Source organism: Orcinus orca, chromosome 2 (assembly GCF_937001465.1).
Source record: "Orcinus orca chromosome 2, mOrcOrc1.1, whole genome shotgun sequence".
In the NCBI taxonomy this organism is placed as follows: Eukaryota; Metazoa; Chordata; class Mammalia; order Artiodactyla; family Delphinidae; genus Orcinus; species Orcinus orca.
Genome location: NC_064560.1, coordinates 93,344,717 through 93,363,701, shown reverse-complemented (window position 1 = coordinate 93,363,701; position 18,985 = coordinate 93,344,717). Strand labels below are relative to the sequence as shown.

The 18,985-nt window shown below is 34.9% G+C and overlaps 1 protein-coding gene and 1 non-coding gene across 12 annotated transcripts in view; one reads left to right on the top strand and one right to left on the bottom strand.

The window, feature by feature from the left end:
• The window catches only part of DPP8 (dipeptidyl peptidase 8), a 54,888-nt gene that overhangs the window by 33,829 nt on the left and 2,074 nt on the right, over positions 1-18,985 (bottom strand). For 9 of the 11 annotated variants that reach the window (XR_004486706.2, XM_033439875.2, XM_012535356.3 and 6 more), the window contains 2 exons: positions 16,484-16,753; positions 11,721-11,833 (listed from right to left, as the gene is read on the bottom strand). Coding sequence is in view for 9 of the 11 variants with exons in the window: in XM_033439875.2 (XP_033295766.2) it covers positions 11,721-11,833; positions 16,484-16,753 (383 nt within the window). In the remaining 2 variants the exon portion in view is untranslated. Of the gene's footprint in view, positions 1-3,770; positions 3,806-11,720; positions 11,834-16,483; positions 16,754-18,985 lie in introns of those variants that run through there. The other 2 variants (XM_033439874.2, XM_033439873.2) reach the window with 2 other exon arrangements.
• Positions 10,272-10,344, top strand: TRNAR-CCU (transfer RNA arginine (anticodon CCU)). Its single transcript has one exon. It is a non-coding gene; the product is annotated as a tRNA-Arg (tRNA).

The following is an 18,985-nucleotide window of genomic DNA, read 5'->3' as shown; positions in this document are numbered from 1 at the left end:
CCACCCCCCCGCCCCGACCCGAGGCCATTTTTCTTTCTATCCATCCAAGTTTTACTGATATCCCAAAACCTTAGCCCTAATTCAACATTGGCCAGGAAAGTTTCCTGATGCACTATGGTGTAGTGATCTCTTCTTTGAAATTTATATGAGTTACTATCTCTTTTACTCATTTGGCTATGGTTTTGTTTTTCACTTTTTTTCAGTATTTCTGACTAGAAATAGATTAAAAAAAAACAACTTGAGAGCAGAATCTGATTTTTGCTTTCCTACCTAAAGCATCTGTTAAAATCTCCCTCAAAGAATATTTGTAATCAATGATTGATGATGAAGAAGGACCTTCCCAAACTAAAAATATTATTTGACACATATATAAAATTTAAATATATATATATATAAAAATCTAATAAGTGCTAGTTTTAAAAATTTACATCCACATCTTCCCTCACTAAGAGTTCTTTATGATAAATAAGGGGATAAATAAAGGAATGGTAAATAAGGGAAACAGACATGGTTTCTGCTACCAAGGACTAACACTATTTTATGTTATGTTATGTTATTTTATTTTATTTGGCCATGCCATGGCTTGCGGGATCTTAGTTCCCTGACCAGGGATCAAACACCGGCCCCCCACAGTGGAAGCGCAGAGTCCCAACCACCAGACTGCCAGGCAACTCCCAAAGGACTAATACTTTGAAAGTAGCCAAGTTCAGGGACTTCCCTGGTGGTCCAGGGGTTAAGAATCCACCTTCCAATGCAGGGGACGCAGGTTAGATCCCTGGTCAGGGAGCTAAGATCCACACATGCCGTGGGGCAACTAAGCCCGCATCCGTACGTCGCAACAAAGACCCAGTGCAGCCAAAGTAAAAAAAAAATAAATAAATATTTAAAAAATAAAAAAAATAAAAGTAGCCAAGTTTATATATCCGGAAAAAACCATAATTCAAAAAGATTCATGCACCCCAGTGCTCACTGCAGCACTATTTACAATAGCCAGGACATGGAAGCAACTTAAATGTCCATCAACAGAGGAATGGATAAAGAAGATGTGGTACATATATACAATGGAATATTACTCAGCCATAAAAAAGAACAAAATAATGCCATTTGCAGCAACATGGATGGACCTAGAGATTGTTATACTGAGTTAAGTAAGTCAAAGGCAAATATCATATGGTATCGCTTATATGTGGAATCTAAAAAAAAAGGGGGTACCAATGAACTTATCTACAAAACAGAAACAGAGTTACAGACATAGAAAACAAACTTATGGTGACCAGGGGGTAAGGGGGGTGGGGAGGGATAAACTGGGAGATTGGGATTGAAATATACACACTACTATATATAAAACAGTTAACTAATAAGGACCTACTGTATAGCACAGGAAACTCTACTCAGTAGTTTGCAATCAATGATTGCATTTAGGGCCCACCCTAAATCCAGAATTATTTCATCTTTAGATACTTAATTACATCTGCAAAGACCCTATTTCTAAACAAGATCACATTCACAGACACTTTTAGGACTTGGACATATCCTTTTGGTGGTCCCTATTCAAACAACAGGACATTATCAAGAAAGTAAACAACAAAAACTGCTAACAACCTGGTTAACAAAGTGGGCAAAAGACTTGATTAGACATTTCTCCAAAGAAGATATACAAATGGCCAATAAGTACATGAAAAGATGTTCAATATCACTAATCATTAGGGAAAAGCAAATCGAACCACAATGAGACACTACCTCATACTCATTAGGATGGCTCCTATCAAAAAGCCAGAAAATAGTAAGTGCTGACAAGGATGTGGAGAAACTGGAACTCCTGTGCACTGCTAGTGTGAATGTAAAATGGTGCATGGAAAACAGTATGGCAGTTCCTCAAAAATATAAAAATGGAACTATCATATGATCCAGCAATTCCACCTCTGAGTATATACCTAAAAGAATCGAAAGCAGGGACATGAAAAGATATTTGTATACCCATCTTCATAGGAGCATTATTTATAATAGCCAAAAGGTAGAAGCAATTCAAGTGTCTATTAATGGATGAATACACAAACAAGATCAGGTATATACATACAATAGAATAATATTTAGCATTCTGACAAATGCTACAACACGGATAAACCTTAAGGACATTATGCTAAGTGAAATAAGCCAGTCACAAAAGGACAAATACTGTATGATTCTACTTCTATGAGGCACCTGGAGTAGTCATACTCATAGGAACAGAAAGTAGAATGATGGTTGCCAGGGGCTTGGCAGAGAGGTAATGGGAAGTTATTGTTTAATGAGTACAGTATTCCAGTTTTGCAAGACAAAAAGAGCTCTGTGGATGGATGGTGGTGATGCTTGCGACAATGTGAATGTACTTAATGCCACTGATGTACTAATGTACACTCAAAAATGGTTAAGATGATACATTTTATATTATGTGTATTATGTCCACAATTTTTTAAAATGAAGGTATAAGAACTTCAGAGTAAGGTAAATGAAGAATAGAAAAAAGGGGAAGTAACAAAAATGTCTTATCTCGATAAAGGAGAGATCAAAATGTGTTTAAATGTATAGATTTAAATTAATGATTATAGTACTAAATACTTGCCAAAGGTAATTATGGCTGATTTTCTACTAATAAATTAATGATTACTGCAATTAAAGAAAAAGATAAAAAGACAACCCACAGAATGGGAGAAAAGAAAGTCCAGTATCTAGAATACATAAAGAACTCTTACAATTCAACATTAAAAAGACCCAATTTGAAATGGCAAAGGACTTGCACAGACCTTTTTTAGGCCTCGTCATGCAGCTTGCCGGACCTTAGTTCCCCGAGCAGGGATCGAACCCGGGCTCCCTGCAGTGGAAGTGCATTGTCCTAACCACTGGATAACCAGGGAATTCCCCAGACATTTCTTTTCTTTTTTAAAAAATTAATTAATTAATTATATTTATTTTTGGCTGCTTTGGGTCTTTGTTGCTGCATGTGGGCTTCCTTCTAGTTGCAGCAAGCTGGGGCTACCCTTCGTTGCAGTGCTTGGGCTTCTCATTGTTGTGGCTTCTCTTGTTGTGGAGCATGGGCTCTAAGTGTGCGGGCTTCAGTAGTTGTGGCACGTGGGCTCAGTAGTTGTGGCTTGCGGGTTCTACAGCGCAGGCTCAGTAGTTGTGGCGCACGGGCTTAGCTGCTCCACGGCATGTGGGATCTTCCCGGACCAGGGCTTGAACCCGTGTCCCCTGCACTGGCAGGCGGATTCTTAACCACTACGCCACCAGGGAAGCCCTCCCCAGACATTTCTTTAAAGAAGGTATACAAATGGCCCATAAACACATGAAAAAATGGTCAGCATTACTGGTCATTAGGGAAATGCAAATTAAATAACAATGAGATATCACTTCACATCCGTTAGGATGGCTATAATCAAAATGACGGACAACAACAAGTGTTGGTGAGAATGTAGGAAATTAGAACCCTTATACATAGCTGGTGGGAATGTAAAATGATGCAGCTGCTATGGAAAGCAATTTAGTAGTTCCTTAAAAATGTAAACACAGAGTTACCACATAACCCAGTAATTCCACTCCTAGATATATACCCAAGAGAACTGAAAACAAATCTATACAAAATCTTGCATTTGAATGTTAAAAGCAGCATTATTCATATAAGCTCCAAAGCTGAAACAACCCAACTTTATCCATAAACTGATGGATAAATAAGATGTAGTCTAGCCATACAATGGAATATTATTCAGTCATAAAAATAAATGAAGCATTATTACCTGCTATAGTGTGAATGAATCCAGAAAATACTGTGCTAAGAGAAAGAAACCAGTCATTAAGGCCCACATATTATACAATTCCATTTGTATGAAATGTTCAGAATAGGCAAATCTATAGAGACTCAAAGTAGATTAGTGGTTGCCTTGGCCTGGGGGTACAGAGGGTGAAAGGATGGGGAATGACTGCTAATGGGTTTCTTTTGCAGATGACAGAAAGTTCTAAAATTAGATGGTGATGATGGTGACACAACCCTTTGAATACACTTAAAAACTATTGAATTGTATACTTTGAGTGAATTGTATGGTATTTGAATTATATCTCAACAAAGCCAGTAAAAAATTTTTTTTAATGGAAAAGCTTATTCTATGCTAACAGTAATCAAAAGGAAGCTAGAGGGACTATATTAACATCAAAGTAAACTTCAGAGTAAAGAATATTACTTGAAATAAAGAAGGTCATTTCAAACTAAGAAAGCAGTAGATTTACGAATAGGATATAACAATCCTATCCACTTATACCCCTAATAACATAGCTTCAAAATATATACTAAAGGAAAAACTAATAGAACTGCAATGAGAAACAGTCAAATCTACAATTATGGTTGGAGATTTCAACATTCTCTCTCAATAACTGATAGAACAAATAGAAAATCAGTAAAGACATAGAAGACTTTAACAATACAATAAACCAATTTGATCTAATGGTCATTTATAGACCCAACAAAAACAGAACATATATGCTTTTCAAGTGAACACAGAATACATACAAGGATGGACTACATTCAGGGCCATAAAACAAGACTTTAAAAAATTGAAAAGATTTAAGTCATACAAAGTATGTTCTTGGATCACAGTGGAATTAAATTAGAAATCAAATTTCTGAAAAATATGCTAATATTTGGAAACTATATAGTACACTTCTAAATAACTTATGGGTTAAAGGGAAATAGGAAGTATTTTGAACTAAATGAAAATGGAAACGCAACATATCAAAACGTATGTGCTACAGCTAATGTGGTACTTAAAGGGAAATTTATAACATTAAGTGCCTATATAAGAAAAGAAGAAAGGTCTCAGACTAGTGACCTCAGCTACCACCTTATGAAACTAGAAAAAGGAAAACAAACAAAATCCAAAGTAAGCATAAGAAAAGAATTAATAAAGTTTAGAGCATAAAATGATGAAAGAGACAAAAACAAAACGACAGAGAAAAATAAATGAAACCAAACTGATAAACCCTTAGCCAGACTGATCAGGAAAAAAAAAGGCTGGGAGTGGAGAAGACACAAATTACACAAAATATCAGGAATAAGAGAGGGACAACACCAAAAATTCTTACAGACATTGAAAAGATTAGGGAATATTATGAAACTTATGCCAATAAATTTGATTACTTACATGAAATGGAAACATTTCTTAATAGACACAAACAACCAAAGTTTTCTCAAAAAGAAATACATAATATGAATAGCACTACATCTAAGGAAGAAATTGAATTTGTAGTTAAAAACCTTTCCACAAAGAAAATTACAGGTCCAGATGGCATCACTGGTGAATTCTACCAAACAATTTCTAGAAAATTAAAAAGGAGGAAATAACTCCCAACTTATTCTGTGGCTAGCATAACACTATTACCAAAATCAGACAAATTTCAAGAAAAGAACACTACAGACCAATACTCCTCATGAACATAGATATAAAAAAATCTAAACAAAATATTAGCAAATTGAATCCAACAATATTTAAAAGGATAATAAGTTAGAACCAAGTGGGCTTTATCCCAGGAATGCAAGATTGGTTTAACACTCAACAATCAAGTGATGTTTTGTTTTACCGTATTAACAAATTAAAAAAGAAAAACCCTGTTCACAGCAGCACTATTTACAATAGCCAAGACATAGAAGCAACCTCAATGTCCATTAACAGATGAATGGATAAAGAAGATGTGATATACATACATCACAGAATGGAATACCACTCAGCCATAAAAAAAAGAATGAAATAATGCCACTTGCAGCAACATGAATGGACTGAGAGATGATCACACTAGTGAAGTACAGAGAAAGACAAATATATGATATCACTTATACATGGAATATAAAAAAAAATGATACAAATGAGCTTATTTACAAAACAGAAACAGACTCACAGACGTAGAAAATAAACTTATGGTTACCAAAGGGGAAAGGTGGGGGAGGGATAAATTAGGAGTTTGGGATTAGCAGATACAAGCTACTATATATAAAATAGATAAACAACAAGGTCCTGCTGTACAGCACAGGGAACTATATTCAGTATCTTGTAATAAACTCTAAAGGAAAAGAATCTAAAAAGAATATATATATATATATATATATATATATATCACTGCTGTACACCAGAAACTAACACAACATTGTAAATCAACTACAATTAAAAAAAACAAAAGTGAGAAAGCACTTAGAAAGTTAAAAAAAAATACTAGCAATGATCAACCAGAAACTGAAATTAGAAAACAAAGCCATTTACAATAGAATAAAGAAATATGAAATACTTAGGGATAAATCTTATGAAGGACTGTGCAAGACTGGTACATTGGTTGCCTGTACCCCTGAATGGGTGGGTAGGGGAGAATACAAGCCAGTACAAGGAAACTTTTGAGGGTAATGACTGAGGTAAGGGTTTCACAGGTACATCATATGTACATCCAAATCTATCAAATTGTACACTTTAATATCTGCAGCTTTTTATATGCCAATTATACCTCAATAAAGCTTAAAAAATGAAACCATGTAAGAAACCATATAAAGCACTGGATGAAAACATGGATAAATTCTTTTATAACTTGGGTGTAGAAAAACTGTCCTATGACAGAAGACACAAATTCTTGAAACAATACCAAAAAGATGGATAAATTTTATTACACAAAAATCTTCCACATGGCGTGCGCACACACACGCACACACCATAAAGTAAAAATACAAATTACAACTTCAGGAAAATATCTGAAACTATATCACAGACAAAGGGTTATTAATATCTCCAGTATATAAAAGCCTCCTAAAAATGAAGAAAAAGACCAATCACTCCACAGAAAAATGGGTTAGAGATAAAAGATGATTAACTTTGCCTATAAAAGAAAAGCAAATTAAACTACACTGGTATACCATTTCTATCTATCAGATTGGCAAAAAAATCCAAATGTCTGACCACATACTGTGTTGGAGAGTCTCTGGGAAAACAGGCACACTTATACCTTACTGATGGAAATTCAAAATGGCACAGCTCCTATGGAAGAAAATTTGATAATATCTAGCAAAATTATAAAACCATATACATTTTGGTCCAGTGACTTCAGTTCTAAGAATCTAGCTTACAGATACACTGGCAAAAATGTAAAAAGCCCAAGTCATTTTACTGCACTACTATCTGTAATACAAAGATTGAAAATAACTAAAATGTCTATCAAGAGGGAACTGGTTGAACATGATTTGTCTGTACAACACAACACAGATGTAAAAAGAAATAAAGATTATGTATACAGTTGTCCCTCAGAATCTGTGAGGGATTGGTTCTAGGACACCCCCCACCCCCATGGATACCAAAATCTGTGGATGCTCAAGTCCCTCAGACTATAAAATGGCTTAGTACAGCTGCATCCAAGGATGCAGCTTAGTTCTGCATCCAAGGATGCTGAACCTGTGGATATGGAGGACTCACTATATATTCTTACGGAGTGATTTGAAGGATACATTGTTATTTGAAAATTGCAAGGTGGAGAAAATGTATACTGTATGTTACTATTTATCTAATGGGGGATAGGAATATCTATGTAGTCGCTTATATTTTTAAAAAAAGAAGGATAAGCCATTTAAAAACACAAAGATTATCTAGAAGGAGAAGGGGAGAAATAGGGTAGAGGAGATGAGGAGCTTCTCTGAATACTTCTGGTTTTGTAGATCTGACTTTGGAACCATATAACTATTTTCTACAAAAATTAAATTAAAAACAAAGGAATTCCTAACACTTGAAAACAAAATGAAGCAAATGAATCTAACTGTATAGAACTGATAGCATGACCACACAGAGAAGACAAATTCCAAGTTACTGTTAAGTAATCAGCACTGATTCATTTGTTATTTTAAAACTGTTTTGTGTGTAGTATGGAGTAAAGCAAATGAGTAATCATACTGTTGTTTAAAACAGAACTTTTGGCACCAGAGAAAGAAAATTCATACGTAGGATAAATGAGGTTAAAGAAAAATCCTGTAGTGCAATATCTTAACTGGATATATCAGTCTGACCTTATATCTTATCTGAATTGATATGACTTCATGGTGATCTGTACATTTCAAACACACACACACACACACACACACACACACACACACACACAATGTATGTATTCCCTAGTTTGCCCAATAAAAAGACCTAGAAACAATTAACAACCCAATAATAATAAGCATCTCTAGTACCCAGATCATGGTCTCTTAACACCACTTTCCCCTAAAGGAACTAGAGAGAAATGGCTGATTCTAAGCATGGGATAAGCAATGTGAAAGATGATCATAACACATCTTCACAGCAGAAAGCAACAGCGCTATCATCTATTACCAGGGTCACGTCAAAAGGATTTGACATGTCAAGTTGAAAGGGATTCCAACAGCCAAAAATAAGACATTTGTACAATAAGAATAATAACTGTCAATGGATCAAAAGATACCAAACAGGCTTACACTGTAAGTTTATAAAGATACAAAAACTCCTCCAAAACCCCTAACTGATCACATATATAAGACTGTAGAACACAGATTATTTGAAAAATGGGAAATAAAGGACAAGAAACATCCTGCCTTTCTATTGTGAACTAGAACTCAGAATAACTGAATAGTTGTTGAATAGCAGTTTTCTCTTTATAGAAGTTTTTCAGTTAATAAATGAAGAAGGAATGATAAAATTTCACTGTTTTATAATGGATCTAGGTAATGATCAAAGGGTGTTATCAATGCAAGAAGATAAATAAGGCTCTATACGACTTTTGATGGAGGCATACAACGTTGTCTATGAAATATTATTTTGTTAATTGTGGTAAAATATATAACATAAAACTTACTATCTTAACAATTTTAAGTGTACCATTCACTACTGTTAACTATACTCACATTGCTGTGCAACCCATCTCCAGAACTCTGCCATTTTGCAAAACTGAAACCCTATACCCATTAAACTAATTAAACAGCAACTCCTCATTTTTCCTTCCCCTAGCCTCTGTCAACTACCATTCTAGGAGTCTATTTGACTACTTTAGGCACCCCATGTAAGTGGAATCAGACAGTATTTGTCTTTTGTGACTGGCTTATTTTACTTATCATGATATCTTCATAGTTCATCAATGTTGCAGCATGTGTCACAATTTCCTTCTTTTTTAAGGCCGTATAATATTCCATCACATGTATTGGGTTGGCCAAAAAGTTAGTTCAGATTTTTCCATAAGATGTTTTGGAGGGAACTCCCTGGTGGCACAGTGGTTAAGCATCCGCCTGCCACTGCAGGGGACATGGGTTTGAGCCCTGGTCCGGGAAGATCCCACATGCCGTGGAGCAACTAAGCCCATGAGCCACAACTACCAAGCCTGCGCTCTAGAGCTCACAAGCCACAACTACTGAGCCCACGTGCCACAACTCCTGAAGCCCACACGCCTAGAGCCCATGCTCTGCAACAAGAGAAGCCAGCGCAATGAGAAGCCCACGCACTGCAACGAAGAGTAGCCCCCACTCACTGCAACTAGACAAAGCCTGCGTGCAGCAACGAAGACCCAACACAGCCAAAAATAAATTAATAATAAATAAATAAATATATTTAAAAAAAGATGTTCTGGAAAAACCTGAACGAACTTTTTGGCCAACCCAACATATGACACATTTTGTTTATTCATCTGTCCATGGACACTTGGGTTACTTCCTCCTTTTGCCTATTGTGAATAGTGCTGCTATGGATATGAGTATAGAATTATTTGTTCAAGGCCCTGCTTTCAATTCTTTTGATCTGTAAAGTATTATTGGGGGAGAAAAAAAGAGGAAACCTGGGTCTGATGAAGCTTCGAGATCTGACTACCTATTTATATTTACAGAGAATACAGGAGACTGAAGAACATATCAAATAACACCACAGGAATACAATCAGCAAAACAGACCCTCTTTCTTCAATAGATAAACTGCAGTGGGGAAAAAATGGATGGAAAGGAAAGCAATATATTAAAAGTAAGAGAAACTTAAGAAACCTATCAATCAATTGTAATATGTGAACCTTACTTAGATTCTGATTTAACAAATCAAGTGTAAAAAAAGAGAAATTTAAAAATCAGGGAAATTTGAATATTTTATATGAAGAAATGATCAATGATTTTTTAAGATGTGATGATATCTAAAAAGAATCTATATTCTTTAGAGATATATACTGACTTATTTAGGAGTGAAATGACCTATTTGGGAACTCTTTAAAAATAATCCGAGATGTGGGACTTCCCCGGTGGTGCAGTGGATAAGACTCTGCACTCCTAATGCAGGGGGCCCAGGTTCAATCCCTGGTCAGGGAACTAGATCTCACATGCATGCCGCAACTAAGAGTTCGCATGCCACAACTAAGGAGCCGGCAAGCCGCAATTGAGGAGTGCTGGAGCCACAACTAAGGAGGCCACCTGCTGCAACTAAGGAGTCCATGTGCTGCAACTAAGGAGCTGGCGAGCTGCAACTAAGACCTGGTGCAACCAAATAAATAAATAAATAAGAATGCCAACTCTCTAAAAAAAAAATAATGATAATCTGAGAAGTGGGGATAGGGATTGTGAGGGAGGACTGGTAAGGCTACAGTGAAACACTGATGGCAAAGATTTGAAAATTGTTAAAACTAGTTTGCATAGGATTCTACTTTTGTATGGTTTGAAATTTTCCATAATAAAGCTTAAAAAAAAAACAACTCTGACTCACTAATTTGCAACCTTTTCCATGAGAAAACTACCATTGTTTCAGTTCAACACACTGTTCTTAGAATAAGGAATTTTTTTGTTTTAAAGGAAAGTCACAAACCAATGTAAGAAACAACATCCCTGATAAATAGTTGCCGTCAAAATGATTAATTGTCATGGAAGGTTTTGTTTTGTTTTTTTTTACTTCCTAAGAGAAATATCACATTTTAGTTCCTACTCCAAATATTCTATTCAATACTCAATGTAAAAATAATAAATGAGAACTAAAAAGGCAAACAATCACACCCAAACTATCATCTTGTTCTTGGGATGTTTTGAACCATTTACATATTGTCTAAAGACAAAATATTGAAGAAAAAAAAAAAAACCTAACCTTTGATTTTACATAAATTGAATTATGCTATTTAGAAAAAAAAAACTGAACTTAGTACCTTTATTTAACCCTTACATTAGTACTGTTACTAAATATTAGAACTAAAAATTCAATTTAAAGATTTGAATAAAAAGCTTTCTGGAAATATACATTACTTCTTTTATGTGAATAACTCTTCCACCAAAATGTGAGAATTACATAACTAGCAAGTTTGTAGAAGAGAAAGAAAGTTAAACAGGGAGAAAGGTAGCCAAAAAACAATCTGGGGACTTCCCTGGCGGTCCAGGGACCATTGGTTAAGACTCCACCCTTCCACTGCAGGGGACACAGGTTGATTCCTGGTCGGGGAACTAAGATCCCACATGCTGCGCCGTACTGGGCGGCCAAAAAAAAAAAAAAAAAATCTGAATTGTAATATCTACTATCCCTAGTTTCAGATATTGAGAATTTAATGAAATTTCATGGTCATACATGCAAAAACATAAAAATGTTTTAATTCCTTTTGATTCATATCTACTTCAAATATAAAACCCCAATTGAATTTCTGTCCCTAAACAAATGTAATATCTAAAAACATACACAAAATCATAGGAATAACAATGTTTAACCCTACCTGAAAAAGATCCAAAAGAGGCTTCCAAGAGAGCATTAAGACTGCTGCTCTGTTGATGGTTTTGGGAATTTCAGAATAAAACAGTGTATTTTCTCTGTTCTCACCAGACATAGCTATAAAAGGAAACAATCATTTTTTGTTATTTTAAAAAATAGCAATCTACCACAATTATAGCAGTAAGTATATAATGCCTCCTATATACTGCAAAATTTTGTACTCTATGGGACCTATAATGAATGTTAACAAGTAGGAGATGCACATGCCATATGCCACAGTAATTTTCTTCAGTAAAACCCAGGCTCCCAGAAAAATCCTCAGGTTTCCTTTTGATATTCAAATTTTAGTCCCTCTCAAAATAAACATTAAAGTGTGTAAGATGATGTAAGGATAAGTGTCACTTTTAGTTTTTTTTTTTTTTTTAATTGTTAGTGTCTTACAAGTTGGCAATAGACTCATTAGATTCCAAATGGGGGTACTTTGTGACAACTTCAGACTACCAAGCTTCTTCTTTTTATGAATCATTTAAAGTATTTACTTAGAAATATACATAGGTCTAACAATTTGGGTTTTTCTTCACTATAAATGTTCTACCACTATAATCACTAATAAGTTTCAAATGAAAGTGCATTCATATTAAAACAACACAGAATCTGATATCTGATTTGTTAAAAGTCTCTTTATCCTTTATTCGAGCATTGTGAAAGAAAGAGGTCTACACTAAGTAGAAGATAGGTCTATTCTGTGAAATCATACAATAACTGAATGGGAAGATCACAGCAGTGTAGAATAAACTACATACCAAAGAGAAGTAATAGAAATACAACATGGTTATGAAGAGGTGAACCAAAGAAAACTCAAAGTAAAACAAAGTCCTTCTACTCTAAAAGGTGCTAGAAAGGTATCACTTCCAAAAAAGCTAGGGGAGAGTGAAGGAAAGAGAAAATAAATCACACAGGAAGAACAAAAACTCTCTCTAGTGGAACAAATCCTCAGCCTTGTGTTTCTGATAATGGCAGAGAAGGCAGTCTGTGGAAGGGCATGGTAACTTCCATGCTAACCCTCGCAAAGGTGGGGGATGACTCTCCAAATACCCACAGATTCCTTTATCCTTTTATAATCCTAAACTTTTCTTAAACCTTTCTTAGTTTGTTGCCTTTTGGAGTAAAAAGTCAGGTATCAGCTGATATTTACTTCAGCACTTAGTTTTGCCTTAGATCTATTTTGTACATTCCAGAGTTACTTTGTTACATAATTCTTAAGACTGTAGTCACTTATCCATACCATTCATAATCTTACAAAATATGATCATATCCTCCTTAAGCCTTTTCCTTCTAAGAGCTTTCAACCTGCAAATATGAAAAAGCTGGTTCTCATCTACCCTCAAATGAGAGCCATCCACAATCACTTCAAATGCTCCTCTTAAAACTGCTCCTTGTTCCATAATGCCTTCCTTGGCTTCAACCTTGACCAATAAAAATTTCCAACGCATTCTATGTACACACACACACACCAGTTCTGGTTAAACACAAAATGACCTTTTCCCATTGTTTCTTTCCTGTTGACACACTGCTATTTATTGGTGTCCAAAGTATATTAAAATTTCTGAAACAGATTTACATGGAAAAATATTAATATGCAGATGGATATAAAAGACTTGAGCAAATGAAATGGCATACAACTTTCTTGAAAAGCTCAGTATTTTATAAAGATTGTCAATTTTCCTAACTTCATCTATAAATATAATGTAATCCTAAAACAGTATAAATAGGATTGGGAGAAAGGAGCTCTAATCTAATTTTAAGTTCTCACAGAAAAACAAGCAAACAAAAATAATCAAGAAAAGTATGAAAAAGAGTGATGAAGGGTGACTAGTACTATAAAATAGTAAAACATCTAAAGTTATGATAAAAATAATAATAGTAACAGCAGCATAACATTGGCACTTGATTTGACAGACAGATCAATGGAACAAAACGAAGTCCAAAGTAAATAAAGATTTCAAAAAATATAATTTGGAGCTGAGAAAGCCTTTCTAGATGTGATGCAAAACTACATAAAAAGTAAAAATTTAACTACCAAAAAAAAAAAATCACAGATTTCTACAGAAGGGCAAAAGGCACTAAAGGCAAAAGACATTAAATCTCAGGGAAAAATACTACAATGGGTTAATTCCCTTCTTGTACAAAAAAGTGCTTTATGTCAATAAGAAAAGCACCCACAACCCAATAAAAAATAGACAATGATTACAAACAGATCAGTCACAGAAAAAGAAATACAAACGCCTTGTAAATATGGGAAAGGATGCTCAACCTCACTCATAAGAAAATTAAAACTACAATGAAATATGGGGATATAATGTACAGCAATACTATATTGCATATTTGAAAGTTGCTAAGAGAATAAATCTTAAACGTTCTCATCACAAGAAAATTTTTTATTAACTATAACTATGTATGGTGACAGATGTTAACTAGACTTACTGTAGTGATCATTTCACTATGTATATAAATATCGGATCATTATGTTGTACACATGAAACTAATATAATGTTATATGTCAATTAAAAAAACAATAATAATTTAAAAAATTACAGTGAGGAACTGCTGTTCACCAATCAGACTGGGAAAGATAAAAAGAAGTTTTATTACTCACTATTGGTACAGGTGTAGAGAAATACTCTGAGACAATGCTGGCAGGGATGTAAACTCTATAACCTCAATGGAGGGGCAATTTGGTAATATCAATACAAATTCAGAATCTGTACACCTTTTGTCCCAATAATTCCACTCTTTGGAATTAGTCCTATTAAGTAAATTCACATATGTACAAAAATGATCTAATACAGTGATATCTGCTCCCTCATTTTTTGTTAATACCAAAATAGAAAAACCTAAATGCCCATTATTAGAGGCCTGGTTAAGTAAAAGATGGCACAATTATATAATGGAATACTCTGGAGTTGCTTAAAAAAAAATGAATCTGCAATTACTAATGTGGACTCATGCAGAGAATATCTCTTTAAAAAAAAAATTGTCAAACAGCTTTGGAGGAGGGGAGAAAACCTATTTTTAAAAACTTAATAAACAAAGGCACATTAGCAGGTTGGCCCTCAAACACATCTCTGGCTATTCAGCCCTTCCTTTCCCACCCAACCCCTAGCTGTGGGACTCAACTCAGGCCTCAGTTCCTCCAGTGTTCCCATCTCTCACATCCTTTCTTCCTTATTCTAACAACCATTCATTGCCTTCAGGCTCTGGGTTAGGAAAATAAAATAGCGTGACTACAGGAAGGAAACTCCAAAATTTATGGGCTTGTGAGTCCATTTCAACTATTGTACTGGGAGTGAAATCCCTTTCTTTAAGCAGTTTTAATGGTTAATTCATAAACATTTTTGTGAGACATTTGTTTATAGTTAAGAATTATGGATGGTATGGCTATAATTTTTAACTATTATACTAAATATAAGGGTTCCTCCCCTAATTGTGCCCAAATTCTCTTCCAACCAAGCTGCCTGATTTAGCAAGTATGGATGGGCTTTTCTTATATTGCTTCTCCAATCTGAGGAAAGTCTGACTTTCTGCCTCCGAAAAAAACCATAGCATAAGTTTCTTGAGAAAGATATATATATATATTTCCTACTTAGATGACTTATCTAAATATTTTAGCATCATCTCTCAATAAATGTGTTCAATGAGTGACAATTAATGAATAGGCCTTTGGGACTTAAGCTAATACAAATAATAATTACCAGCTGGTGAATGCTAGGCAGCATACTATAATTTACAACTATTATTTCCAATCCTAAAAAATAATACTGTAAAAAAAATAATAATAATACTGTAATGAAGACAGCTGCTTGGGGGATGGGAATGGGGTCTACAAATTTTTTTTCTTTCCCTTTTTAGTTTCCTTCCTCAAACTAGCCATAGTACAATAAAACTTGGTTTGGCTGTACAAGAACAGTATTGTGTTTCTTAATATTGGTTTAAGTTGGAAATGTTTTCATGTAAAATGTTTAATACTTAAGACAATCCCATGAGATAGACATTAACCCTCATTTGATAGATGAGGAAATTGAGACCCACAGGGTAAACAAGTCAGCAAAGAGCGGATACCAGAGCTTAGGCTTCTGATTCCAAGACTAGCTCTTTATCCACTGCCCTGTGTCTATATATGTGCTAGGTTAGTCAATACTAAGCTGTGCCTAAGCATGATAGTTGCTCAGAATTTACTACCTATTCCTTTTACTACAACATCTTAGTAAAGCATTTAAGGTGCATAAACAAAAAAACAAAAATGTCCATCAGTGGTATCGTGCATTTAATGAAGACAGACCTTAAACCTGGAGTGAATGGGCTCAGGAAGAAGAGACCAAAACCAGCCTTGGTTTAAAAAAACGAAAGCAGTAGCTGTTGAGAGTGGGAACTACTGTTTTTATTATTTGTGTTCCTAATCTGACCATTCCTAAGGAAAGGCATTTTGAACTAGCTTTAGGAAGAAGTAATATCTAGCATCTTTACTTTGAAAGTAAGATCATGATCAATTCATGATCTGTTATGTGCAAATAAAAATCAAGTTAATGGGACAAAACAAAATGAAAACAGCACCAAAACTGAAGTTCTTTTAATTATTTTTTTTTTCCTTTGGTGGAACCATCACTGATTCATTCACTTATTTATTCACCAAAATTTGAGTACCAATTGCATCTAGCCTGTTTGAATTAAGAAAGCATTTCCTTTCAGAAACTATGACTTCATACTCACCAAGGTAATAGATCCTGTCCGAATGAGGCCCATCTGGATCATTCCTCTTCACAAACATAAAATCATGTGGTGCCTTAGCCATCATGTAGCCATGATATTTTCTGGTATCAGCAAGCAGCTTTTTAAGCTGACTCCAGGAGTATCGTTCAACATAAAACGGCTCCAATTTAGGCCGATCCTGTGATTCAATATTCTCCTCACACTCTGCAGTTTCAAAGATCTCAACACCAAGCTGTTCTGTTTCCATCGCTGCTGCCATGTTGCATTTTCCTAGAAAAATAAGGCACATGAAGTTCACAGGTCTGCCTTCTCTTATATTAATCAGAATGACAGTCTGATAGGGCCCCCCAACACCCCCAAAAAGGGGAAAAAATGCTTTTCAGTACAGTTGCAATTAAACTTCATAAGAAAAGCAATAGCTCCCCCTTTTCTTTAAAAATGAGATTAAAAAAAAATTGAGGTCATGTCTATTTCACAGTTGACTATAAATCTCTTGGGGAACTTTTATAAAAGGCTCTCCTTAAGTATCTCTTGCCAAAATTCCTTTTTCTTTCCCACATTGGAAGGAAACGGGCCATATGCCAGTTGGCTGCTATGTTCCTTCAAAGAGCATGTCAATAGTGAAGCTAAATGTGCCAAGGGAGTTAAGTGTTTTTGCACTTAAAAAAAGTAACTCATTTGATAAATGTGGACTTCTTCAGAGAACAGAAATAATCACGACCTATTAGAACAGTTATAAAATTGTGGCAAACAATGTACTTCTAATAACCTTTCTAGGGAGCTTACCCAAGATAATATAAATACTGTTTCCTTTTAAATGAGACTCCAAACAACAAAAGACCTAACTGGCTGGTACATTTTTTCTTTGTCTTTTGCTCTTGCCTAGACATCACTATCTGATGATCCCCTATGTAACTCTATACTATAAGGAATTTATGTGACTATTACTACAGATTATAAAACTTCTATGATTAAATGAGAAAAAAGTGGCTTTAGTTGTAGTTTATGCACAAAACATTTAATGTTTGTAATATCAATATTTTGATAAAAGTTCAAACCCAATTTACCACTTCAACCCAAAAACAGTATTAAGATTTTATCTACTAATGATGTTTCTTTCATTTTACAAATCCAGAAGAGGATAATTTTTTCCTTTATCTATTTCAATATTTAAATGTAACAGGTGCAAAGGTGCAGAGAAAATAACAAGAAGTGTTATTATAAGCCACTGTATGATATTCTGACATGCATTATTCATAACGCTACCAAAAAGGAGCAACATAAACAAAAATTCTGGGGCAACCTGCTCTTTTTGAACTAATAAATGTCCGAAACATGTGGACTTAGGAGATAAACTAGATTGCATTTTTGTAACCAATTCACGTAATTATTAACTACTTCTACAACAAAAATCAATACATGGCTGTATATTTAACATGATGTCTTTTTTAAACCTTAATTTCACAGGTTAACAGGAGTTCGTGGTAAAAACTACCAACCACAGAGAAAAAGTCATTAGCAGGTATGGGTTGTGAATTAGTCCATCAGGTGTGCTGTATGGCATTTGAAAGGAACAGAACTGTGAGGCCACGGCCACGATATTGTGTTTTTTTTCAGGCTACAGTGAAATACACTACCGTTTTCAATATAACAGTAGCAAGAGCAGCCAGAAAATCTACTGGAGAGTTCTATAGTATACAACTTGTAATATTATTACAACTGGGCATTTACCTCCAATGATTAAAATCCAAACAGCTCAACAGAGGAAAAGTCATTTAGCTCACATGGTATTCAGCATATTGATATTAAGTAGCAGTACATGACAGTAATGGTTGTTTGCCCATCTAAAAGCTGGTGGGGGTCTGTTTTCTATCAAATGTGTCAATGGATCTAGTTTGATTCCTAACAGAGTAAGGGACAGGTGAGACAAGGAGATATACAAACTGGGCTCATTCTTCTCAACTCCCCTTGCGTTAAACTTGAAACTTCATCTCCAAACCACTACTTGAAACAATAGAGCTTGGGGATGGAACAGGGAAGCTCAGACAGACTTCCCAAGCTTACTGCCCAGCTTCTTGAGTCATTATTTTGACATGTCTCTTACATAAAAGTTGCCATTACCTTGCACTTAAGCAAAACTATCTGGTATTCCTAAATTGTACTAGGTCCCTGGACTCAATATTTCTGACTCTCTCTACACACATACACACACATACACACACACACACACACACACACACTTTACAGTTCAAATGACACTATTCTGTATTTTATGGTCAATGTATATCCTGCATTTCCTAGGCTAGACCTGATATTACATAATTTTAGTAATTTACACAAACGTGTAACTAACTGATTTAATTTCCAGATTTCCGTAACACCTTACATACATTCTCAAAATGTGACCCGAGTTTTCTAATTGCAAAAATTAGAAAATAGGTCAGTACATGTTCTTAGCACAGTGCATATATTTCACTGCCCCACCTACCTCTTCACTTAAGG